Source organism: Physella acuta, unplaced genomic scaffold (assembly GCF_028476545.2).
Source record: "Physella acuta isolate Inbredline_101_S28 unplaced genomic scaffold, ASM2847654v3 ptg000873l, whole genome shotgun sequence".
Taxonomy (NCBI): domain Eukaryota; kingdom Metazoa; phylum Mollusca; class Gastropoda; family Physidae; genus Physella; species Physella acuta.
This window is the reverse complement of record NW_026732390.1, coordinates 115,001-141,643: the sequence shown is the minus strand read 5'-3', so window position 1 is coordinate 141,643 and position 26,643 is coordinate 115,001. Positions and strand designations below refer to the sequence as shown.

Below are 26,643 nucleotides of genomic sequence, written 5' to 3'. Positions count from 1 at the left end.
AGGGGGTTTCTGCGTTACACTGCATATGTAGATAAAAGCATTAAGTCTATATAACCGGTTTAAATTGCTGGCCTTCAATTTGAGGAATTTTATAAAAATAACTGCCCACAATATTTAAATGTCAAATTGAAAATGCAAAGTATTTCTGTAATTAGGAACGGGAGGCAAAGTTTATATAATTAGCAGAAAATGGTTAGTCGGTTGCTTACTTGTTCATCAACTTTTGAACGCTGCACTTGGTACTGCTAGTTGTAGCTAGAAATATTGTATTTCAAAGGGTGAGGTTGTTCTCTACCAACTTCAGAAAATTTTGTGTAAGTATTTTTTTAGAAGGCGAATCAGTTAAAATAAGTGTTCATTTATCATGTTTTCCTTTTCGTTCTTGTTTCAATGTTGGAAGACATTTCCTCCAACACCATTAAGTATCTCGTGTCAGCATGTTATGCGCAATTTAGGCCTTAGACTCCGATTTCAGCATGATTTTCTTTCTGGATTTTCTTCCAGTCAAGGTCAAACTACAAGGCAGCAGTTCTTTTTGTTTGATTTTGGAGTTGTCTCTCCTGGAATCGTTCCCAGCTGCCCGGTGATTCCAACGCGATACTTTTTGGTTTAGTAACCATGCAGAGGCGTAGCGACCCCTCCGGGCGCCCGGGGACAAACTTTCAATTTGCCCCCACCCCCCATATGTTTTGTATATTTATAATTCAAATTAGCAGCTAAATGAGCTTTACTTTACGCCCCTAGGGTCGGCGCCCGGGAACATGTACCACCCCCCCCCCCCCCCCCGTCGCTACGCCTCTGCAACCATGAGCTTTACCGCCCGACCACCCATCAAACAAAACGACATGTCCTTATTGTTAGTTTTGCTAAGTAAACGCTTCCAAAAAGAAAATACATACAAAATACATACAAAAGTATTTAGCAGTTGTGCGGGAAATGTATAAATCATAAATGTATAAGTCGTAAATGTATATGTGCTCTCATGTGTATGTCGGCCTATATGTAGTTGTGTTTGTATTTCGATGTGTATCTGTTTATGTATGTGTGTGATATCCGTAAACAATTTAGCGTGATGCTATTAACGTCTAAGTTTTTTTTATATGTATCAATTTGTACACAAATCCACATGCATGTTTTTTGTCATGGGTTCTGCGCATTCTTTAAAAATAGGTGTAAACGTGTCTGTACGTATTCTATTTGCTGTAATATGTATAACCCTATAATTATGTATGTACTTTTGTACGTGTATATCTTATATATGTTTATGTGTTATGTTTTAATTGTGCCTACGATTTAAAAAAAATGAATTTGACTGTGCTTAGATTAAAGATTAATTACATAAATTAGTATTGATCTTACCAGCCAAAAATTAATTCCATCCTACAGTTTCAGCATGTCTCTTCACATTTTTATCTGGCTACTTGTTTTATCGATAGCCAGTGTGTACGGTGCGGACAACTCCACGGTAAGAGAGAAACTCGATAAGTTGTTTATTCCCCTTGTACAAAAATAGTAAAACACAGTTTAAAACCAGATATTTTCTACAGTTGTAATAGTATAATTATTCGTCGCAATAATATGAATTGAAAACCATATTGCTGGTAGTGTTGTTGTTTTTTTTTTAAATATACGCCTGTTTAATATCAGATTACATTTTTTTTTTGTTGACTTGTAACATATTTTCTCTTCACAAGGCAAGCAATGCAACCTCTGTAACCAACACTATACAGGTAATCCAGTAATTTCTATATATAATACCCTGTCTAGTGTTGAATCGGAAATATGTGTGTAAGCTTTCTATACTTTTATTGCAGGCTAAATCTACGGTCACAACTACTTCCCCTAAAACAACAGTAAGTGTCTACTTTATATATATATATATATATATATATATATATATATATATATATATATATATATATATATATATATATATATATATAATTATGTATATATATAGTGGCGTAGTGAGGGGTGGGCGGGGGGTGCGGACCGCACCGGGTGACATCATTTAAGGGGGGTGACACCAAGGCAAAAAATAGCAAAATATATAGAGAAAAATGATAATTCCACTTAAGTGATTAATTCGAGTGTTGAAGTCTTTTAAGAGCAAATTTGGCAAATCCCGGCAAGGATGTAGGGGAGGGGTGCAAATCAAAAGTTTGAGGGGGGGGGGGGGGTGCATATCGAAAGTTTGAGGGGGTTGCAAATCGAAAATTGAAAGTTTGTCCCCGGGCGCCGGGAAGAGTCACTACGCCTCTGCTGGGGGGTAACTACCCGACCTCGCTACGCCACTGTATATATACATATAATTATGTAAATATATTGTTTAATTATCAGTTTTAAAGTGTTTACCTATCACTGTTTAAAGGTTGGCAAAGAAAAGAAAAAAGAAAAGGACAATTCAAACGAGGTAATACTGTCTTGCTTTTTTTTTCTTTTTAAAAAAAAAACAAGGTTTACAATGCTTGATTTATCAACAATTCATAAACAAGATAGAATTTGTATAAAGATTTCTTTTCAAATTTCTGTTCAAATTTAACGGGAAAACATATCATATGTTAAGGTTTTTTCTTTGAGAGTTAGAAAGTTTGATATAGGCCTATGTTTTACAAATCTGTCTCCTTTAAAAGAGTGGCGATGACAGTGCTTCCAGTGACGAAGTTGACAAGGTGAGCGGTCATTAGTTACACATTAGCTACAAAAGTACTTGTGTTTTATGTGTTTTGTTTGAAATCTCGCTTTATTTGTAATGTTTTTACATTTATTTATGAAGTCTTTACCTTTATTTATGATGTCTTTACCTTTATTTATGTCTTACCTTTATGATATATTTACCTTTATTTATGACACTAGGCATGCTGCCCAGCTTCGCTTAGGCTTTCGAAAACTGAGAATTTGAATGTTTAATTAATTCGCCCATATAAGGCGCCGGTCAGTCGAGGTCAGTTTTGACCCCCTCATCGTAGACTTTTCGGCCAACCGGCCCCCGTGTTCTGTCGCTCCAAGGCAAGATCCTGCCAAATTTGAAGCGCCTGCGGCGCCGGGAAGTACCCTATCGGGCACCCGACAACTTAGCTTTATATATTACTAGCGTACCCGTCCCCCGCGCGTTGCCGCGGGGATAGAAGAAAGTCTGACGAAATATATTAGAGGGATATCACCAATGCATTACCAATCATATGTTCTTAGACGCGTGACCTTGTTTTCTAAAACTGTGTTATTTAAATGTTAACAATGCCTGCGCTTGGATTATAATTATCGGGACACGGGTTTACCTACACTACCGCATGAAAACCTCGAGTGTACATTAATCACTCACCGAAATAATGAGGTAGAACACACTTCGGTGACCATCCATGTGTCAGGGACGTCGAGTCTTGCACTCAGGAGCCCCCCCCCCCCCCCCACCCCCCCGATTACACTACCGCATAGGCGCAGCGTACGGCCCCTGGCTCCTTAAAACTAACAGGCACCATCGTTCTAATAGGATAACCCAGCGTGCCAAATAGCATCCTGTAAACAATGATGCATATTTCGTCATTGGCTAAAGTGACACAAATGAACAGGATTTTTTTCTTTAACACGTAAAAAAATTATTTGACGTGTTTTAAACATCAGTGTGACTAATGCAATATGCTAGCGTTACTAATGGTCTATTATTAGATGCTCGATAATAATAGATGCTTATTGCATCATTCGCAAAGTGACGAAACTCTACAGTAGGCTCCTCATATTCAAAAAGTTATTTTTTCATCTTTCGCAAGGTGACGAAACTGTACAGGATTTCCTCGCGTTACAAATTTATTTTTAGAAGCCTGTTGTAGTTTTACCGCTGAATATAGTAGTACCCCTTACTCGCTATGCAGGACGCACGATTAACGGATGCCAAGTGCCAACATCGTCGCTCTAAAACTCTGGGCGCCAAACCGTGTATTGACGAAAATTGTACTCTATATGGCGCCGCCCATAAGAAACTTTAGTTTTCTTTTTCGCAGAAATATTCTCGGGAGTATTCTCATCTACTCCCTATAGTTTCATGGCACTCGGATGAACCGCATCCGAGTTTTATTTTTTATATACCGTGTATAGAGAAAAAAATCGCTCCCCCGGGGGCACCGCCCTTGCAATATTAAAAAAATATTTTTTTTTTGCAGAACCCTACCGTTGGTGATCTAATCATCTCCCCAAAGTTTCATGGTACACGGATGAACGGTGTGAAACCGAAATAGACTTTTACTTTTATAAACCGTATATAGAGAAAAAAACAAATCGCGCACTGCCTGGGCGCCACCCCTGCGAATTTGAAAATGTTTTTAGCGCAGAAACCTCCCCAGGAATATTCTCAATATCTTCCCAAAGTTTCATTGCGATCTGTGAACGGTGTCACGGCAATTCACTTTTATTATTTTTATGTAGGTATATAGAGAAAAATCGCACCCTCCCGTGGCGCCGCCCTTGTGAAATTAAAAATGATCTTTTACACAACCCTTCCTTAAAGTGTTCTAATAAACTCACCAAAGTGTGATAGCGATCAGAAGAATGGTGTCAAACCAAAATCTACTTTTATTTTTATATACCGTATGTAGAGAAAAACAAATCGCGCCCTGTCGGGGCGCCACCCCTGCGAATTTGAAATTTTTTTTCGCAGAAACCTCCCCAGGAATATTCTCAACAACTTCCCAAAGTTTCATTGCGATCTGTAAACGGTGTCACGGCAATTCACTTTTATTATTTTTATATACGGTATATAGAGAAAAATCGCACCCCCCCCCCCCCGTGGCGCCGCCCTTGTGAAATTAAAAATGATCTTTTACACAACCCTTCCTTAAAGTGTTCTAATAAACTCACCAAAGTTTGATAGCTATCAGATGAATGGTGTCAAACCAAAATCTACTTTTATTTTTATATACCGTATATAGAGAAAAACAAATCGCGCCCTGCCGGGGCGCCACCCCTGCGAATTTGAATTTTTTTTTTCGCAGAAACCTCCCCAGGAATATTCTCAACAACTTCCCAAAGTTTCACGGCGTTGCGATGAGAGGTGTAGTAATGCATAAAGGACAAACAAACACACACACAAACATACATTGCTTTTTATATATATAGATAGATAGATATATAGATCTAGATAGAGATTAGCAAATTGCAAAGATAAACAAAGATTTTAATAAAGTAATTAAGGCCTGAAATACTTTAGTATAGAAATGTATTATTTGAATAGATTTTACATCTAGGTAGGGTCTACATCGCTAGATTTAGAATCCAAATAGATAAAATATTTTTTTTAAGTTTAGGCCGAGAAAATCGTATTGTATACATTTCATAGCGTACATAGCTCTAAATCATATTTGAATGAAATAGTTCATTTCTTTATTTCATTCTAAACTCGGAAGATGACGTCATCAGTTTCGTGCTCTTTTTTTAGTGTAAACAATAAGTGACGTCATTGCTAAATGCGTTCTTGTCCCAAGTTTAAACACTTTTCCGGTTGCATAATTAAAATTATTTTTCTACATTTGAATACGCCTTTATTTTTTTTTCTTCTTTAAATAAAATTGTGGTATACATTTAAAACATCTAACATATTATTTTCAACAAAAGTCCGTATAAAGTTCTTCATATATCGCTGCAGTTTCTGACGTGATGTCCGGCGAAAATATTTTGCGAACAGACAGACAGAGAGAGAGAGAGAGAAGTGCGCACGGGGGCTTTTATATATTAGGATATTTACCTATATTTATGATGTTTTTACCTTCTTTTATGATATCTTTTACTCTATGTCTTTTATATTTTTATCTAGGGTAAACTAGACGAACTGAAACACTTGCTTGAGGTGAGTTCAGTTTACTTTTGGTGGTCGTTCAAAAATGTTTAGGCTTTCAGTTTTAGCGGAGGAAGCATTTTCCTACTGTTAAAAACATGTACTTAATTTAGCCGGATGAATATATATATAAATATATATATATATATATATATATATATATATATATATATATATATATATATATATATATATATATATATATATATATATATATTAACCATCTATATGTAGAGGACAAAAAATAAATTCAATACATTTTCTCACCGATTTTCCTCTCAAAAATGTTGTTTTAGGGTCTTGTGAAAAAACTTGAAGAGAAAAGCGGAGTTAAAAAGGTATATTACATCTTAGTATACTACTATCGTACGAAAAGGCCGACATTGACATTAAATCGACAGACTAATATTACGATTTAAAAAATCCCACAACTGGTTTTTGTCCGTGTCGGCCCTTAGTCTGTGTAGGCCTTTTGTCTATATCGGCCTTTTGTATACGCTGGGGCCTTTTGTCTGTGTCGGCCTTTGGTCTATGTCGGCCTTTTGTCTATGTCGGCCTTTTGTCTTATAATATTTTCATAGAATGCCAATAGTCGATTTGACAGCTAGCGGTTACATCTGGTACCGTAACATTGTAACAACGGTATACATCCAATGACTTACAACAATTTTAGACATCAGTGCTTGTATGTTTGGAATACTTTAAAGAATTCTGCTACAAAATTAATAACTATCTCGTAACATAGATTGATTTAGTTTATCAAGGAGTGTCAGTTTTTTTATTCTATTTTATTTTATCTACGCACTAATAGGTTATTGAACTCTTGTTTGGGAAAGACAAAAACGACAAGGTAAATATTGTTTCCATTCAATCGATGTAATTATTAAAATAATATTTGTAAATACACTGTACATTTGATAAGTGGTATATCTTATGAATATTATATATATATATATATATATATATATATATATATATATATATATATATATATATATATATATATATATATGTATATATATATATATATTTATATATATATATTTATATATATATTTATATATATTTATAATATATATTTTATATATTTATATATATATATATATATATATATATATATATATATATATATATATATATATATTATATATATATATATATATATATATATATATATATATATATATATATATATATATATATACCAGAATTGACATTGAAACATTTGTTATATCTCTTTAAAGTTATAAACAAAATTAAAAACATTGCTCTTTGTTTTCTAGGACAAGAAAGATAAAAAAGATGATAAGAAGGTAAAAGTTTTAACAGCCCGGGGGTCGGGATAACGGTTTGCCAGGGGTGTTGCCACTTTAATTAAAATGCATGGAGAAAGTGTCGATTACTTCCTGGTTATTTTCCCTGGGTTATTAACCCAGTCTGATAATTACTATTAATTACGAAGTGTTTAACCTGCTTAAATAAACTATAGCAGAAGTTCGTTGTGTGAATCAGTTGTCTCGAGATACACTAAAATATTGGTTCGTTGTATGAATTATTGGCCTTTAATACAGACTAATTATAGTAGAGGTTCGTTGTGTGAATCAGTTGTCTCTCATATAGACTACCTAGAGGTTCGTTGTGTGAATCAGTGGTCTCTCATATAGACTACCTAGAGGTTCGTTGTGTGAATCAGTTGTCACTAACTAGACTAACTATAGTATGGGTTCGTTGTGTGTATCAGTTGTCTCTCATATAGACTACCTAGAGGTTCGTTGTGTGAATCAGTTGTCACTAACTAGACTAACTATAGTATGGGTTCGTTGTGTGTATCAGTTGTCTCTCATATAGACTACCTAGAGGTTCGTTGTGTGAATCAGTTGTATCTAAAATAGACTAATTATAGTCAGAGTTTCTTCCAGGCATCTCTTCGGGGGGGGGGGGGGCAGAGTCCCACCCCCCCCCCCCCGAAGAAAAAATCGACCACACCCCCCCCCCCTCCCGAACGAGATGGATTTTATATAATAAACATACACTTTTACTAGTGTGGCCCCCCCCCCCCCCCGAAAAATGTTGACCGCCCCCCCCCCCTTAAAATTTCATGTGCCCCCCCCCCCCGGAGAAAAAAGTCTGGAAGAAACACTGATTATAGTAGGGGTTTATTGTGTGAATCAGTTCATCAAATAATTTAATTCACAAAAATTCTCATCAAAACCAAGGGATACTCATAGTTATATAAGAAATCACTTGTCAATTACTAATTACTTAATGTATTTTTGTTTATATCTTAGGCTAAAAAAGATAGAAAAGATGACAAAAAGGTGAGATTAAAAGAACACAGCAAGTGTTGTCTTGTATTGCTAGATGTGTTGATTGTGTTATGTAGTGTCAAATTTTAACTGCTTAAAAATATTTGAATCCCTTTTCGAGCAAGACCTCCCATGGGATAAGTAAAGTTGAGTTCACCTGTTTCTTTGACCTCGACATATAAAGGGATAGTGTGGTCAGCACTTTATCCAGCCGCCTTGACTTTACCTAACGTGAATCAGAGATGGGTGGACACATGAACTCACTTCATCCCGGGCTCGACCTCGAGACTTTCGTGTTAGCAGTCTAGCGTTCTATCGCTAGGCCACGCCGTCCCACGTCATTGCGTAAGGCGGCGATAAATATTACAGCATTATTCATTGAAGGAAATAATGTTATCCAATCCGACTTGAGTTCACCTGTCTCTGTGACCTCGACATATATAGTGATAGTGTGGTCAGTTCTATACTCAGGTACCAATCAGAGCTGAGTCGACTCAGTGACGTCCTACAGACTCGAGTCTGGGAGCCTAACATCGGAGCAGTGTTTTTTAAGACTTTTTTTCTCCGGGGGAGGTGGTGGGGGGGGGGGCAAAAAAATTGAAATTTTCGTGGGGCGGACTAAAGTTTCCGGGGGGGGGGGAGGAAATTGTTAAAAGTATATATTTTCTATTTAAATTCCATTTCATTCGGGGGGAGAGGGGGTATACTTTCTTTGTTAGATATGCCTGGAAGAAACACTGCGTCTGAGTACTGAATCGTATTTAATACAAACTTTTTTTATACATTTTGTTTCGTTATTTAATATTTCGTTCTTTATTTTTTTACTTTCATTCTTAGAGCAAGAAAGCAAACCAAGATACAGAGAAAGAAAAGGTTTTTATCTAATCATTTAACGTAATAAACAAATATTAGGAAAGAACGCAAATAGTAAAAATCTTAAAATGCAGCTGGAAAAAAATATATTTTACATAATTGAGAAATTAGTAAGACGAAATAATATATTGTTAGAGTTTTTATTTTTTTATTCTTTTCCAAGATGAAAATTAAATATTTTATCTTTTTGGGTATTTAATTACTGAAATGTTATCCACGATAAATATTCTTGTTTTAATGTTATAGATAGTCATTTTTATGGGTCTTACGACGTAGCTATTTTAAATTAATACTTTTTTTTAAAATTCGCGTTTGATAGTTTGAAACACAAGGTTAAACGGTATTTTGTTTAAAGAAATTTTGTTTTATTTTTATTTTTTATTTTAAATCTAGAACAAGAAAAAAAGAAAAGATGATGACAAAGAAAAGGTCAGTTATTTTTAACTTAATTACGAAATGGTATAATCGTAGTACAAACTACTCACATCATAAATGACCATGACTATACGTGCATTGTTTAGTGGTATCTCTTAAGAATTTCATGCTAACTTTATCTGCAACCTAAACAAGAAAAATTGCATATTCCTATTTTATATATATATATATATATATATATATATATATATATATATATATATATATATATATATATATATATATATATATATATATATAAGAATTGATTTTGGAATATTTGGACCATCTTTTACCTACAATGCTACAAACATCGCTTTTATTTTCTTAGGACAAAAAAGATAAAAAAAAAGATGATAAAAAGGTAAAAGTTTTGACAGCCTGGGTTGCTTAATTTAAGGCATGAGTGAGTTAAGATGTTTTAGTAGCATGATGATGATTGATTTTTTTTTTAAATAAATATTCGGGAAGCCACATGGCATTAAAAAAAAAATTCAAGAAAGAATTGGAGCTACGCTTATGAACGCTCTGATTTATAGTAATACTTAGTATAACAATACTTTGTATAGTAATACTTTGTGTAACAATACTTAGTATAGTAATACTTAGTATAACAATACTTTGTATAGTAATACTTTGTGTAACAATACAAAGTATAGTAATGCTTTGTGTAACAATACTTAGTGTAGCAATACTTTGTGTAACAATACTTAGTATAGCAATATTTTGTGTAACAATACTTAGTGTAGCAATACTTTGTGTAACAATACTTAGTATAGTAATACTTTGTGTAACAATACTTAGTTTAGTAATGCTTTGTGTAACAATACTTAGTGTAGCAATACTTTGTGTAACAATACTTAGTGTAGCAATACTTTGTGTAACAATACTTAGTATAGCAATACTTTGTGTAACAATACTTAGTGTAGCAATACTTTGTGTAACAATACTTAGTATAGCAATACTTCGATTTGCTGTTGCTGGGTTTATTCAATCACATTTTCTTTTTTTTAAACAGATCAACGGCACCCTACCCCTGATTGGCTGAATCAAGGTTAAGCTAATGAGATCAGTTCATTAATTTTATTACGTGGAGTAATTTGTTAGATAAAATATGTTTTTTATATTGTCATACTATACGTATAATTTAGTGGTATCATCATTCATCAACATCTTAATATTACACCACACTATTACGTTTAAAAAAACTCATAACATTAAAGTAAAAATTCAAATTTAATTCAAAAATACATCATATGGAAAGTTACTAGCTACTTCATACATACATGAGTTTAAAAATTGACTGTCTAAAACGGTTGACATTTTGTATTATCTTTCACCAATGTCAATACGTTTTGTTATACAAGATTTCATGAGCATCTGTATCAATAAATGTGTTTTATATTATCTAGATATAAAGATGAGAAAAATAAATATATCACAAAAAGGGAAGATATTTTGAGTTATACATCTATTGTTTTTAAGTGCAAGACATTCTAGCATTGTGCGGTAAGTTAGGAAAGAATACTCTGTTTGATCTCAGTACAAACTAGTATTTATTCGATTGCTTCCCTTACTATTTTAGTATTGTTTTCAATTATTTTTTTTACATTTTGGCAGTATAACAAATGTACACATGTATAGTTATTTAAAAAGTTGTATTCATATATTAGATGACAAATGCATACATAAATTCATGACATAGTTACGTAATTACTGTCTTCCTCTTTAAATAGTTATGAGGTACTGGATACAGCAAATTACATGATTGGTTAAAAAAGGATGTCTTGATCATTACATATATCAAGTAGATATAATTGTATTACACATACCTTACGCCAACACTCACCTGCACTTAAAGCATCTTCATACATCGGTAGATTTTACAGCAAATGAAACTAGTAGTTAGGCTAGGGGTTAAGATTTGTGTTATGAGATGATTGGTTAGTTGCAACTGTCACCCAATCCCCCACTTCTATCACTCACACACGATCATCCTAAATATTGTATACACCTACGTCAAGTTTGATTCGTGAATTGTTTGTTGAACGAGACAAATCTGGGGTTGTTTCTTTTTTTTTTTCTTTTTTGAAGATTGTCGCATTATTCTTAAGTAATCTGATAAATTGTTAACTATAAACGGTCCCATACAAAATTCTTTTTTTTTATTAATTTTCACGATTTTGACTTCAGCTAAAACAAAGATCCGACTCCGTGTACTAAACAGATGTTTAACAGTTTTCTTACTGAGTCAATTGTTATTATTACTAAATTGATCCATGGAAACATTTTATTGATCATTTTAGACCGCTATATAATTGTACAAAAAACGTGGGGAAAAAGGGACATAACCCAGTAACTGTAATTTGATAAAAACAAGGTTCGGTACTCTCCCTCTTTGCTTACTGAGTAGTGTTCACGCGGTGTTTGTGTACAAACAACCGTAACAACTGGTGGCCAGTATGGGGGAGACGATATGGTCGAGTGGTGGGGCAAACGATTGCTATCCCACTCGACACGGGTTCAAATCTATGTGTTCTAGTCAGTAACGTATTCACACAACGTGTTTTTTACGAGTTGTCTTTTTACGAGACTTTAATGCTATACAACTTTTACGAGATTTTAATGCAAACAAACAGACAAAGACTAAAAAGTAGAAATAATAATCATTAAAAAAGTTTTTAAAAACCCACGTTTTCTGATTGAACTAAAAAGTAGAAAATAAATGCTATACATGACAATAATGCAAGCGATCACTCTACTATAAGCGATCAAAAACGTGGGGCGCCGTGATTTTCTTACAGTTTCTAATACTGTTGACTCTCTACAAGCTCCCTAATAAAAGTCAATAGTATTATCTAATCAATAGTAATATAAATTTTACTTCGGCGCCCCACGTTTTTCATCGCTTATAGTAGAGTGATCGCTTGCATTATTGTCATGTATAGCATTTATTTTCTACTTTTTAGTTCAATCAGAAAACGTGGGTTTTTAAAACTTTTTTAATGATTATTATTTTAATTTCATTTTTTTTCAAATACTGAACTCTTATTTTCTTGAGTTAAAAAAAAAAAATTAATATTTTTTAGACCGAGCCTCCTTTCTTTTTTTTAATGGTCTCGCACTCTTTGGTGACGTAATCGCCGGTCTCATCTGACGTAATCCGGTTGTTGTCCGCCTTCTCGTCGAACTTGGCCGGACACAAATATCCGTCCGGACAGTTACACAGGAACTGTACCTGTAGAAGGAAGGAGGCTGTGTTTGAGGCGTCATTCGCACTCGACGTCATATTTTTTTAACCACCGTTACACATTGTCCCATGTCGCCACATGGCGTCACACATCGTCAAACATTGTCACACGATGTCACATATCCCATGACGTCACACATCGTAATACATCGTCACTTCATGTCCTATCGGTACTTGAGTCGGTACTAATATCCTACTTCATGTCCTATCGTTACTAGAGTCTGTCCGAATGCCTACTACATGTTCTGCCGTTACTTTAGTCTATCCACATGTCCTTCTTCATGTCCTACCGTTACTTGAGTCTGTCCAAATGTCCTACCGTGACTTGAGTCTGTCCTAATGTCCTACTTATGTCCTACGGTTACTTGAGTCTGTCCACATTTCCTACCCTTACTTGAGTCTGTCCTAATGTCCCACCGTAACATGAGTCTGTCCTAATGTCCTACCGTTAATTGAGTCTGTCCTAATGTCCTACCATTACTTGAGTCTGTCCTAATGTCCTACCGTTACTTGAGTCTGTCCTAATGTCCTACTGTTACTTCAGTCTGTCCTAATGCCCTACTTATGTCCTACCGTTACTTGAGTCTGTCCACATGTCCTACTGTTACTTGAGTCTGTCCTAATGTCCTACTTATGTCCTACCGTTACTTGAGTCTGTCCACATGTCCTACCGTTACTTGAGTCTGTCCTAATGTCCTACCGTTACTTGAGTCTGTCCTAATGTCCTACCGTTACTTGAGTCTGTCCTAATGTCCTACTTATGTCCTACCGTTACTTGAGTCTGTCCTAATGTCCTACTTATGTCCTACCGTTACTTGAGTCTGTCCACATGTCCTACCGTTACTTGAGTCTGTCCTAATGTCCTACTTATGTCCTACTTATGTCCTACCGTTACTTGAGTCTGTCCTAATGTCCTACTTATGTCCTACCGTTACTTGAGTCTGTCCACATGTCCTACCGTTACTTGAGTCTGTCCTAATGTCCTACTTATGTCCTACCGTTACTTAAGTCTGCCCACATGTCCTACTGTCCACTTCCCACCTCTAGGACCTTGTCCGTGTACTTGCGTGTGTCCACGTAGATCTTGGCACAAACACTTTTGTCGTTCAGCGTTTGACTGGGGTCACGGCATTCATCCTGTGCGTAGAGAACAGGGGTGGTTAGGGGTAGAGATGGGGGTAGGGGTATAGGTAGGGGATAGGGGTAGAGGTAGCGGTAGGGGTAGGGGTAGGGGTAAGGGCTGGGTTAGGGGTGTGACATGGTAAGTGTTAGTGTTAGTGTTAAGGGTAGGGGTAGGTGGAATGGTCAGGGGTAGGGGTAGGGGTAGGGGTAGGGGTAGGGGTAGCGGTAGGGGTAGGGGTAGGGGTAAGGGTAAGGGTAAGGGTAAGGGTAAGGGTAAGGGTAAGGGTAAGGGTAAGGGTAAGGGTAAGGGTAAGGGTAAGGGTAAGATTAAGGGTAAGGGTAAGGGTAAGGGTAAGGGTAAGGGTAAGGGTAAGGGTAAGGGTAAGGGTAAGGGTAAGGGTAAGGGTAAGGGTAAGGGTAAGGGTAAGGGTAAGGGTAAGGGTAAGGGTAAGGGTAAGGGTAAGGGTAAGGGTAAGGGTAAGGGTAAGGGTAAGGGTAAGGGTAAGGGTAAGGGTAAGGGTAAGGGTAAGGGTAAGGGTAAGGGTAAGGGTAAGGGTAAGGGTAAGGGTAAGGGTAAGGGTAAGGGTAAGGGTAAGGGTAAGGGTAAGGGTAAGGGTAAGGGTAAGGGTAAGGGTAAGGGTAAGGGTAAGGGTAAGGGTAAGATTAAGGGTAAGGGTAAGGGTAAGGGTAAGGGTAAGGGTAAGGGTAAATGTAAGGGTAAGGGTAAGGGTAAGGGTAAGGGTAAGGGTAGAGGTAGAGGTAGAGGTAGAGGTAGAGGTAAGGGTATGGGGTAGTGGTAGTGATCGCACACCTCTTAATTTCAAAAACAATATTTTAAGAGTTTTACCTGTTTCAAATGCTATGATTTGGCGGCATGGTTCCGTGGTACCTCATAACGCGTTTTCTCAAATTTACTTAACAGATCAGTTCGGGGTGGGTTTGGGGGGGGTGAATTCAACTTCATTCACCACTGTCCGGTCACTTTAGGTCAATTATCCAACCCAGCGTACAACTAAGTGTGACATTAATGTCGCTCTACACAATTAGTGCCTGTCCAGTTTTGGGTGGTGAGGTGGGGGGCGGGGATGGAGAAACCAGCTCAGAGTGAACATAGCGTCAGTTTTTATATGACTGTTCTAAACATGCATATACTATTATACATATATACTGATTCAGAAATAGATTTAAATAAGTAACAGTGTTATTTTGACAGTAAAAATTTTTCTACAGAGTGGTCCATGGGGCCCCCTAACCGCCCCCTCTGTTTTTAATATGTAAACAATATTTATAGCAATATCTTAAACAGTTTCCAGCATTTTTTTAAAGACTATAGGTTTTTTAAGTCTCGGTCTCTCTCGCTTATAATTCGAAATCTCGTTAGCCAGGGAGAGATATACATTTTTGAACTAACTTGTTTTTAACATGATTCTCATTGGTCATAAAAACATGAGGCTGCAAGATTTCAAAACACCAAGAGTAGGCCTACCCAACATGCAGCAATTATACATATTTTACTATAAATAGGATTAGATTAAATTAAGTACTGGTAGGCCTAGGGTATTAATTTAAAATTAATTGTGTAACTACTTTTAGGAAAACTTGTTACGAATTCGATAAATAATAACAAATTTTCGCTTCTTTAAAAACAAAAATCTCAATTTAATGTAGTATATATTTTTCTTTAACTTAGCCTACATCTTGTAGTCTATTACTGTTCGCGGTTTTAAATAACGAGTAACATTAGCGGAAGTAACTTTTCTATTTATTTATTGTTTACCAATTTAATAAAAATAATATTTGGTTTGAAAAATACTAGCTGGAAAGTACGAGAATGTGAAGTTGGTGGCCTACTTACAAGAACCATAGACAAAATTTGTATCAATTATAATTATTGACGTATAATTCAAATTGACTAGAAGTATGTTATCATAAAGCTACTATTTATATACTTTCAAACAACACCCACAGTTAAGTAGTCAATTGTTAAAATATACTGTTTTTACAAAGTTACATAACTAATAAAAAAGATTAGTTAAAATAATTATGTAATGAAATTTATACGTTTTATTGTGTTTTTCAAGGATGTCTTAGTTACAATTGGTTAATTTAGCTATTCTTTTGAAAGTTATTTCCCTTGAATTAAAATTTGGCATTTGGATTTCCAAATGGGAGATAATTTGTTGCTTCACTCTACATTCATTTCAAATTCCTGCACTTTAGGTTGACCGCTTACTTATTAATACCACTTTAAAAAAATTAAAACGTTTACATTAAAAATTATACATTTTTTTATTAAAAATGATTTTAAAAACAAAATGCAAATCCAGTTATCTTTCTATATAAGAAATAATTAAAATTTCCAAAAAAGGCCCGCCAGTCGTTTCTTACTGTACAGGCACTGGTACTCAGTGGTGAGGGGGGGGGGGTGTTCGTAAATTGCCCATCCGTATTAATAACATTGTGGTACAAGCCATTGGGAGAATAAACCTATAAATAAACTTGAACCTTGAATCTTTGTGAGATTGACATGTGGCACCCGTAAATTTACAAGCATCGCTACAAACCTCAACTGACTTGGAAATTCTCTACCCCGTCCCAAAGAAACCTCCACCCCCCCCCCCCCCCCCCCCACTCACACCTGTCTGTCCTCCCGAAATTCATTTCATCCATGATTACTGATTGTGTGTGTGTCTGTCTGACTGTCGTTTTTGCAATAATACACTAAACATCCACGTCGACATGAAACATTGTGAAGTCGTTTAGAAAACTCAAGATAAACCTCAACTGAAATTTCCTACCACAACCCCACACATGAGGAGCAGTGCCTCTCCCTCGAAGAGAAGCCAGAAAGAAACTCTGGCTCATGTAGCGTTTTCTGCCATTAAATTTTTTTAAATTTCTTTTCTGAGGTCAGCGCCCTGGTAGTAAGGCGGTTCGGTTTGCCACCCCGAGTTTCCCAACAGCTTTCTTATTTGTGTTTCGTTAGTGTCGTCACTAGGTTCGGTATCACCCTGTGCGTTTAGTGAGTGTCACCCAACCCCCACTTTCCTCCAAAAATTTTGCCTTTCCGGCGGAGTGTCACCCCTTCTGCCTAATACTTTGTTGCTTTAACTGGATAAAACATAGTTTCGACAGTAAATTTTACGAGTTTTCGTCATGGTTCACGGCTAAACTGTGTCACTTCCCCCCCCCCCCCCACTTTGTTAAATGCGTTAAATCTTACAGGTTTAAAGAGTTTCTTCCACCCCCGAAAAAATAATGAAGTTTAAAATCCATATGCGACACCCTACTATATGTAACCAAAACCTAGTTTATTTACCTCATCTGCTATGCATTCAGCACAACGGAAATTGTGATTAAAACATCCAATTCAAACTTCAACATCCGAGTGCTTTCCCCTTTTATTCGCTCACGATTTTCCCCGGACAAATTGTTGTATGTCTATCTCGCTGAAAGCTGTGTCGTTAAAAAGACGAAACGCGATCGCTTCCCTTTGGCCTGCGACGCGTTTTGTTTTGTGTTGTTTTTATTGATTTTACCATCGGGCAAGTCTCACGTCTGAAATGGAAGGCGATCTCGGAAAAATCTGACCTGTCTTGTTGCATTATAGAAGGCTGGTTTAATTTGGTACACCACAGTACGATGGCTGACACGGACAAGCTAAAGGGATAAGGGATAATTAATCAATAAAAAGAATTGTAGGTGGTTTTTAAATCGGTGGGTAAATAATGAGAAAAGAAATATGTAAATACGTGATGAGAGTTTTTTGGTCATTTGGATTGAGATCAAAAAAATACTTCTGGCCTTCTGACCAACACATTGCTTGTAATTTTTTTCTTCCCTTTTATTATTGAATAGAGTAATTTATGAATTAAAATTTCATGATTAATCTTATAAGATTAAAAATTTAATATTTTTGCGTTGTCGTCCAAGATCTATTACCAAGAAGGTTGAATTAATCATTTAAGATTTGCGGAGCCACGTACACACACTCACATACACAAACACACACACAGACATGCATAAATAAACACATAGATAAACTTACACACAGACACAGACAAACTCAGACACAGGTACACACAGAAACACACACAGGCATAAACAACTCACTCAAATCCATCTCAATAATACACAGACACACACATTTTAAAAACTAGCTTGTCGTCAATTTGTCAAGGAAATTCATGTCGGCGCTTTTTGTTTTAGTAGAATAAATGACTAAAAACACATAATACTTTATACCCATTTTAATAAATAATCCCAATTAAACACTTGAAAACCACTTATCATAAGATAATTAATTAACCAATGAATAGAAAATAAGTATCAAACAAATAGTCATATGATATAATAAACAAGTAATAAACAATTTTCTTAAATCTTACAAAATTAATTTTAAAAATAATTTCAAACTTTATCATTTTATTTAATATTCAACCAACATCACTTACATAATGCTTACTTAGTTGTTGTTTTTTCTAATGATCTACAGCCACTGTGTAGTTAACCATGGTGTTTGCAAAATAGAGTTGTTGTATTCTGTACGCTTATTTAAATATAACATGATTATAATTCACTTATTTTGCATAAAGAATTATGACAGTAAAATAAAGGCTATAAAATCTGTAGACAAAACTAAAAAATACAAAGACCTATTGTAATAGTAAAAGGAAAAGCCATAATCAAATATAGAATAGATTTTAAAAATGAATATATCTTTTAAAGCAAAATAATCTGTGTGTCTGTGTGTGTGTGTGTGTGTGTGTGTCCGTGTGTAAACACGATAACTTGAGTACCGTTACAGCTAGGTTGATGAAACTTCATATGTAAGTATTTTATCAAAATCGTAGATCCGTATCAACTTTTGAGCGATTTCCGATAACCGGAAGTGGTACTTTTTCTACTTTGAATTTTTCAAAAGCCTATAACTTGAGTACTATTTCAGATAGATAAATGAAATTTGATATGTAAGTAACAGATCTAATTCTCTACCTTCTATCAAATTTTGAGTAATTTCCGTTGAACGTAAGTACTTATTTACGCTATTTCCGATTTCTCAAAAAACGCATGTAAATTTATAAAGTACTAATAAAATTGCGCACAATTATACACATCTTTATTTAGCGTTCACTTGGTGTGCATTTCTTTTTTCTACGAGATTATATTCTATTTTTAAAAATTTGAGTATTTAAAATGGATTAAAAATCATGTCTAGAAGTCTATATCCCGAGTTGCCATCCCCCGTTGTGTTATATTAGAATATTCGAGAAAGTTTAGGGGAGATCACTCCCGGTTTATTTAAGTTTCTTTCTTAAATGTTTTCACATATTATTGATATATTAAGGTACTGCTAAGTTTTAAAAATAATAATATTATAGACCACACTTCTTTTATATTTTTATCTTTAGGGAAAATAGTTTGAATTGCATTGCGAATCAATCGATCCTGAAAGTTCCCAAATATCATATAATTTAATATTTAGAGAACGAACCAATTAAAAAAAAATATTTACAAAACATCGCAGGAAACAAAAGTGGTTGAAGTTACTTCTATGTCCATGCTGACTGGATCAAGCATTCTCACTATATAACATGGCCCGCCAAGATAATATATATATCCCCAACAAAAGGAGTCCGCCACACAACTTGTGTAACATTCCTGTGTGGATGTTAATAGAAAAGATAATTTTGAAAGGCATGATAAAAACTAAATACATATTCAAACAAAATTAAAATAGATTAGTTTATAAAAATTGCATTAAAACATGTTTCTACTTGTATATGTATATTTATATACATACATATATAATTCAACTTACTTAGTAGGCCTATATATTTTCGAGAAAAAAAAATCACTTTAATTTTACTCTATACATAACCCAATACTAAAATGTTCACTATTGCTTAAGTGTATTAAACTTAAAAATAATATTTAAATTATCAAAAACTTTTGAAGAAAAGAGGCTTTTATTTTATTCAAAAATCACAAACACGATCATAAATGAAAAAAAATACACTACAAACTAAAGAAGAAATATTTAGTGTATTGCTACTAAAGATTAAAGCTGGTATGACTAAAAATAGTATTTAGTTTTTATCTAATTGTCTCCCCTTTTATTATTGAAATTAGTAATTTTAAATTGTCTATCTAATTAGATTACAAAAATTCAATATTCATTCGAGATCTAACACTGTGCCAAATCTCAGCACAATTGGACAATGGGAAGTGGGTTTGAATAATTAAAAAAAAAACAAGTAGCTTTCTTCTATTTCAATTACATTGGTAATCTTACACCCTAATGCTAGGTTACATAATTAAAAAAATGGAGGTAACTTTTACTTCTTTTTACAAGATTTTATTTAACTCACTTCCTCGTCAGTCGTCAGTCGTGAGTCGGTCTGTCTAGTTCGAAACTCCCAAGCGAAATTGCAGGCACTTCTATCTGACAGATACGGTTCGTAGTTGGAACATGGATCATGCATGAAGACAATGCATCATGACATTCAATTTGACTTAACTGGTCGCCTGAGTAATTTTTTATGAGGTAATTAAAATTTGACCAAATTAGTAGGCAGGCCTATCCAACTACTCCACACGCGTCATCTCGTTCAATAGCGCTCCATCACGTTCAAATAGGTGCGCAATGGTTTTAGTCATGTAACTCTATTGTAAATATAAACATGTAAAGTACTAAAAAAAAGTACTTCAAAACAACGTTTTAATAACAAGATTTTATGTAATAATGCACTAAAAAGTAGAAAATAAGTTATACACTAATATTTAAATAACTATACAGAAAAGCGTGGGTCTCTTCCTAAATATTAGTAAAGATATCCAATAGATACTAAAGTGACCCTCGCTTTTCTTTATAGTTATTTAAATAGTAGTGAATTGATTAATATTTTTTTCCAAATTAGTAGGCTGTCTCATTAACTATTCCGCAATTTTAGACACGTGTTATCACGTTCACTAGGTACGCAATGGTTTTTAGTCATGCAAATCTATTGTAAATTTTAAAAATTAAAAGTGATGAAAAAAATTCATTAAAAAATTTTTAATAATAAGCTTTTATGTATTAATGCACTAAAAAGTAGAAAATAAATTCGCTAAAGTTTTTTTTTTTAATCTTTATATTCTTGAGGTAAAATAAAGTGCAATTTTTACTTTAGGGATTGTTCGTAAATTAAGTCGAAATTCTAGGCATTTGGTTTCGTAATTTTGAAAAGATATGAGATGCGGGGGGTGAGAAAAGGAGGGGGGGGGGGGGGGGGGGGCGGGTCAGATAGTGCGACGTTACACTTTGGTATTTTAAAAAAGGAATTTTATATGTCGTTTTTTAGCGTTTCGAAAATCTATTTTAGAAAACAAATTAATGTACATATCTTTGCCCGTGCTTAATCAATTTTTTGAAAAAAAAAATTCGCTGTTTAAAAACAAACCTTAGCCTTAAACCACAATTTTTAAGTGGAGGTGTCAGCTAAGGCGGACGATGTGTGATGTGTGACGGAGGGGAGAAGGTAAAAATCGTCAATACAAGCGTAAAGCCGGTTATGGGTGACTCCTTACCTTTCTAGTGGTATCGTTTGTTAATCGGTCTTCTCTGTTACCAAAGGAGGCACATTGAGCTGGAAATATAAAGATCCACTTATTTTATTGTAAACAGACAATCGCGTATATGCATACAATAACACTCAAACTCACCAATATATATATATATATATATATATATATATATATATATATATATATATATATATATATATATATATATATATATATATATATATATATATATATAATGGTATGAATAATTATTTTACGTTTGCTATTTATTTTGAAAAAATAATTATTTTATGTATGCTCTCTTTATACTTTGTTATAAATAGTTTTTACTTACAGCTGACATTAGTGCATCCCACATAATTTGCAGCCGTTACATCAATGCTAATGTCATCTGGATTACCGGCTGGTACATAAAGGTCACAACGTCCGCCTACATAATAATTGAATGCATAGCATAAAGGCTGGTTTACACACAGGTCGAAACATTCCTGTAGATTTGTTTTTAAAATTTTTACGTTAGTTGAACATTATTTAGTATAATTTATTTACTAAAATATTGTGTAAAGTGAGACATAAAATTGGTATTATTTAAAATGAGACGTGAAATTGGTATTATTTAAAATGAGACATGAAATTGGTATTATATTAACAAAATAATTTTTAAAAAATTAATGGTTTTGTATTTTAAAATTATTACACATTGTAAGAAATCAGTATTGTTGTGTAACGCAGCGTTTTTACACCCTAAATGAATTTCTAGAATGCATCTAATATCCATCCCTTTGGATTCCTGGCTAATGAGATTCTGCGTGATTTGAAAAACATATGGGCTCTCGTATTTCTGTACGTGCTGCTGAGGATCTTTTCTCTATCCATTATGAATGCCATGCATACAAATGTATCCCTAAATTTCAAGGTTCTGCAAAGCGACCAACATTCGATTCTATGTTGGGACATAGTTAAGTTACAATGGAATCATTGTATTAAAACTTTTTGAAAAGACAAGAGTCATTTTTTAATTATTAAATTCTGTGGATTTAATACCGTCATTTTTAAGAATTGCGTCTAAGTTAAAGGGAAAAAAAAATTCCCAGGAAAGTTACAATGTCTTCAAGAGATTTTTCTGTAATGGCGTTATGAAAATAAGAGTCAATTTTAAATCTTGAAACAGGTAATGTAGGCCGAGGAATGTATACAGCGTTAGTAATAAAATTAAAAATAAAACAAAAATTAGACTAAAAAATATATTTTTATATAGTTAAAAAGTAGCTGGAAATATAAATTTGAGTCTGCAAGATGATTCTAACATCAAATTGCAACAGGTAACTTTTCTTCAGCTCTAGCAATACGCGCATAGAGGCAACATACCAATATCAGCATAATACATCATAAGGGTTTTTGTGTTTCGATCATAGGTGGTTTGACTATTGGTTCATTGATAATAAGTGCTTTAACAGTAGGTTTATTTTTTTACAATTGATGGTTTGACAATAGGTTGTTTTTAAAGGTTTGGTTTTGGACTATGCTTACAATTGTTTCGTCTATGCTTGGTTCAACTATAATATTATATTAAGCTTAAGTAGTCAATCGTACTTGGAAATAAAAATGTTGATTCTGCGAGATAATTCTGACATCAAATGGCAACAAGGACCATTGCTTCAGCTCCAGCTATACATGCATAGAGGCAATAAACCACATTCAGCAGAATAACTCATAAGGGTATAATGTTTAAATCACACGTGTTTTTATCAAAGGTGGTTTGAAAACAGGTTTTTGACAATAGATGGTTTGACAATAGATTTTTGACAATGCGTGGTTTCAAAACAGGTTTTGTAAATATAAGTGGTGTGACAATATTTTTGTTTGACAAAAGATGATGTGACAATAGTTTTTTTTAAATAAGCGGTTTGGAAATAGGTTTCGTGACAATAAGTAGTTTGACAATAGTTTTTTTTTTTTTTTTTAAATGGTTTCGCAATATGTTTTTTGTTCAGGTTTGGTTTTTTATTTGTACTTACCAATACTTCACCTATGTTCTGGTTAAGGTTTAAAATAAGATTAAGCTAAAGTAGTTAGTGTACTTGCATGACTGGTTAAGAACTGGGCATCTTCACTTGATTTTTGTGTTATGCTAAGTTTAGACAAATCCCCAAGCAATTAGCTGTTTATGGTTTAGGTTTGATTCTAGCTTACTGTAGAAGTATGTTATTACGGTTCCATGACAAATGATCTCAGGACAAATGATCTCAGACAAAATATCTCAGACAAAATATCTCACGGACAAATGATCTCAGGACAAATGATCTCAGGACAAATGATCTCAAGGACAAATGATCTCACGGACAAAAGATACCAGGACAAAATATATCAGGACAAATGATACCATGGACAAATGATCTCAGACAAAATATCTCAGAATAAATATCTCACAGCAAAATTTTAATAGTATTTACGATGATTTTAGTTGAACTTTTTTTATTGACTGTTAATATGGTTTTGTTTACTTTTTTGCGTATAATAATTGTGAATAAAATGAATTAGTGAAACCTAACAAACCATCAAAAGGTTTATTAAGCAATTGTAGTAGCATTTGATTTGAAAAAGTAAAAATTAAAACAAATTTACTCTTTTAGCCTGAAAGGTATAATAAATGATAATGTATAAAACAAATAAAGTAACGGTAGCTATACAACAGTAATGTTCATATCACGCGAAATATCTTTCAAAAATGTGAATGGGTCTGAAGGTTCGTAACGTTACACTATTGTTTTTATTGCATCATCAACACATGGTAGGTACGTCGTTATGATCACACCACTCCAATACTATGTGATCATCTATTGTGTGAACTCTTGCTCGACATGTCCTAATTTCACATTTCCAAATCTCTTTGCCTGCTTATGGCAAACATAAATTCATCAGAAACTAATGTCCTAATACCTTTCTGCTAGATAACTAAAGAGACCATAGCAATCACCATTAATACTGCTTTGTTTGATGCACACTACGACATACTTAGCTCCGCGATGACCGCTGTCGTTTAAATAAGCATTAGTCACCTGATCACTAAGGTGTGACCGACGCATAACAATGGACTTTATATGCTAGTCGTATTGTCCATGGAGGGCGGATGTCTTTCCCTTAAGGCATGTTTCTGCCATCAAAGCGGGCGGCCACCTTGATACGAAGGTGTGTCTTTATTGTTATTTCATCCCCTTTGGTCTAGTTTCGTCCATCTGACGTGGTAGGATTGTCTCATGTTTGTCAAGCACACCTACGCTGTCTATCGAAATTATTTCTTTGATCTTGGCATACTATATTACTAATACTAACCTTAAAATGTTTAGTGCAATATGACACATTTATACGGCAAACATTTCTTACAATTTTTCTATAGGCCTTTAAACAATATTAAACATAGTAAACAAAACCATAAGACAGTCAATAAAAAAATTCAGATCAATTAAAATCATCCAATACACTATCAAAATTTAGTTGTGAGATATTTTGTCTGAGATATTTTGTCTGAGATCAGTTGTCCGTGGTATCATTTGTCTTGATATATTTTGTCCTGGTATCTTTTGTCCGTGAGATCATTTGTCCTTGAGATCATTTGTCCTGAGATCATTTGTCTTGAGATTATTTGTCCGTGAGATATTTTGTCTGAGATATTTTGTCTGAGATCATTTGTCCTGAGATCATTTGTCCTGTCACCGTTATTACTTACTAGAGCTGACATAGAAGTTACAATGTTACCTTTCGTGTTGAGGTTTGACGGAATATTGGTGCGTTATTAGGATAAGCGCCACAAGTAGCTGGAACAAAAGATGGATTTACTGTATTTATTTTACTACAAAAACCAGTTCGCGAAGTACCAATTTCACTTATTTTTTTCCGCACAATGTCGACATTGTCTTCCACCATACATTTGTCGCATTCGTGCAAGTGTCAAATTAACTCATTAAGCCTTTTATTATTTTCACTTTTTCACGTATTACTGGAATTATTTTTTTCACTCAACTTTTTCAGTACCCCTGCGGCTCTATGACTCATAACTTTTTACCCGCTGATTTAAAACCAACACATTACCGATATTAATTAATCGTAAATTAATGTCCTACATTGAAATAAATTTTAAGTAATTATTTATTTATTGAAGAAAGATAATTACTTAGTTTTAAAGAAGAAAAAATAAAGAGTTGATTTTTTTGGGGGCAAAAAATATGCTTCTGCCGGGAAAATTAATGATAAGATTTACTTTTATGAATTTTTATTCAAATAAAATTAAAGTGCGTTCACGTATCTACAAAAAATCATTGATCGGATTAGCCTTAAAATTTAGGAAAACGGCCTTTTGGCAAGCGTATTTCGGAATTATTTTTTTTGTAGACCTATGCCTATAGCGCTACGCTGGTAATGATATGCTGGTTGTGCTATGCTGGCGGTGGTATGTTCATGACCTATGCACATCAGGATCCGAAATAAAATATAGTAAGATCTCAGGCACCCGGCAAGTAATTACTTAACAACACTTAATATTGTTGACACGTGTTAGATATTTTTAACTTAAAATAAGATTCATGATTCTTGGTAATGGTTAGATATTGAGTATCATGAATATTATCAACAATGTTAAAATGTAAATGTAGGAACTTTAGAGGCTTAAACTCTAGCTTTTTTTTTTTTAAAAGTAGACCCACATTACACGAATAATCATTTCGTAAACACATTAAAGTTTTCTTAATATCATAAGCTGAAGATTTAGCACATACATGTATAAACGCTTTTTAAAGACAACCGAAAGTTTCTGTTTTAGTAAAACTAATAATCAAATTGTAAGTTTTATTTATATAGTGAACTGAAAACTATGTATTGTTAATTTAAAAAGTGAGTACTGTTTTGGTCAGTGCAATTAATGACTTACTTTCACACTGGTCGGGGTACGTGCTATTAATGAAGAACCTAGGGTAGCACGAACATGAGAAACTTCCTTCAGTGTTGGTACATATTTGCTCACACGGATTCCCAGCAGTGCATTCATTGATGTCTGAAAATATATTCACTCGCTTCTTACATAGTTTTATAAGTGATAATTTATGATTGAAAAGAATGTAATACCACACTCACACTCACAAACACTTAGCCTAATTGAATATAAAGCCATACTTCAAAATGAATTCATAGCGTCTCAAAAGTATGATCCATTTTAAAAATGCATAAAAAACGCTTCATAATAAGCTTGTATAAAATAGTGTAGTAAAAAATAGAAAAAAAAGAGTTTATTTAAA

The 26,643-nt window shown here is 34.1% G+C and overlaps 1 protein-coding gene across 2 annotated transcripts in view; it reads left to right on the top strand.

Annotated features, from left to right (window-relative positions):
- The first annotated feature begins 208 nt into the window (after positions 1 to 208).
- LOC131952435 (uncharacterized) overlaps positions 209 to 26,643 on the top strand; it is a 68,030-nt gene continuing 41,595 nt past the window's right edge. The window contains exons 1-14 of one of the 2 annotated variants that reach the window (XM_059315076.1): positions 209 to 314; positions 1,393 to 1,465; positions 1,695 to 1,730; positions 1,815 to 1,853; positions 2,372 to 2,413; positions 2,634 to 2,672; positions 5,804 to 5,836; positions 6,121 to 6,162; positions 6,636 to 6,674; positions 7,108 to 7,137; positions 8,113 to 8,142; positions 8,968 to 9,003; positions 9,397 to 9,432; positions 9,749 to 9,766. In XM_059315076.1, the coding sequence (XP_059171059.1) occupies positions 1,394 to 1,465; positions 1,695 to 1,730; positions 1,815 to 1,853; positions 2,372 to 2,413; positions 2,634 to 2,672; positions 5,804 to 5,836; positions 6,121 to 6,162; positions 6,636 to 6,674; positions 7,108 to 7,137; positions 8,113 to 8,142; positions 8,968 to 9,003; positions 9,397 to 9,432; positions 9,749 to 9,766 (492 nt within the window). In that variant the 5' untranslated portion in view covers positions 209 to 314; position 1,393. Of the gene's footprint in view, positions 315 to 1,386; positions 1,466 to 1,694; positions 1,731 to 1,814; positions 1,854 to 2,371; positions 2,414 to 2,633; positions 2,673 to 5,803; positions 5,837 to 6,120; positions 6,163 to 6,635; positions 6,675 to 7,107; positions 7,138 to 8,112; positions 8,143 to 8,967; positions 9,004 to 9,396; positions 9,433 to 9,748; positions 9,767 to 26,643 lie in introns of both variants that reach the window. The other variant, XM_059315074.1, reaches the window with a different exon arrangement.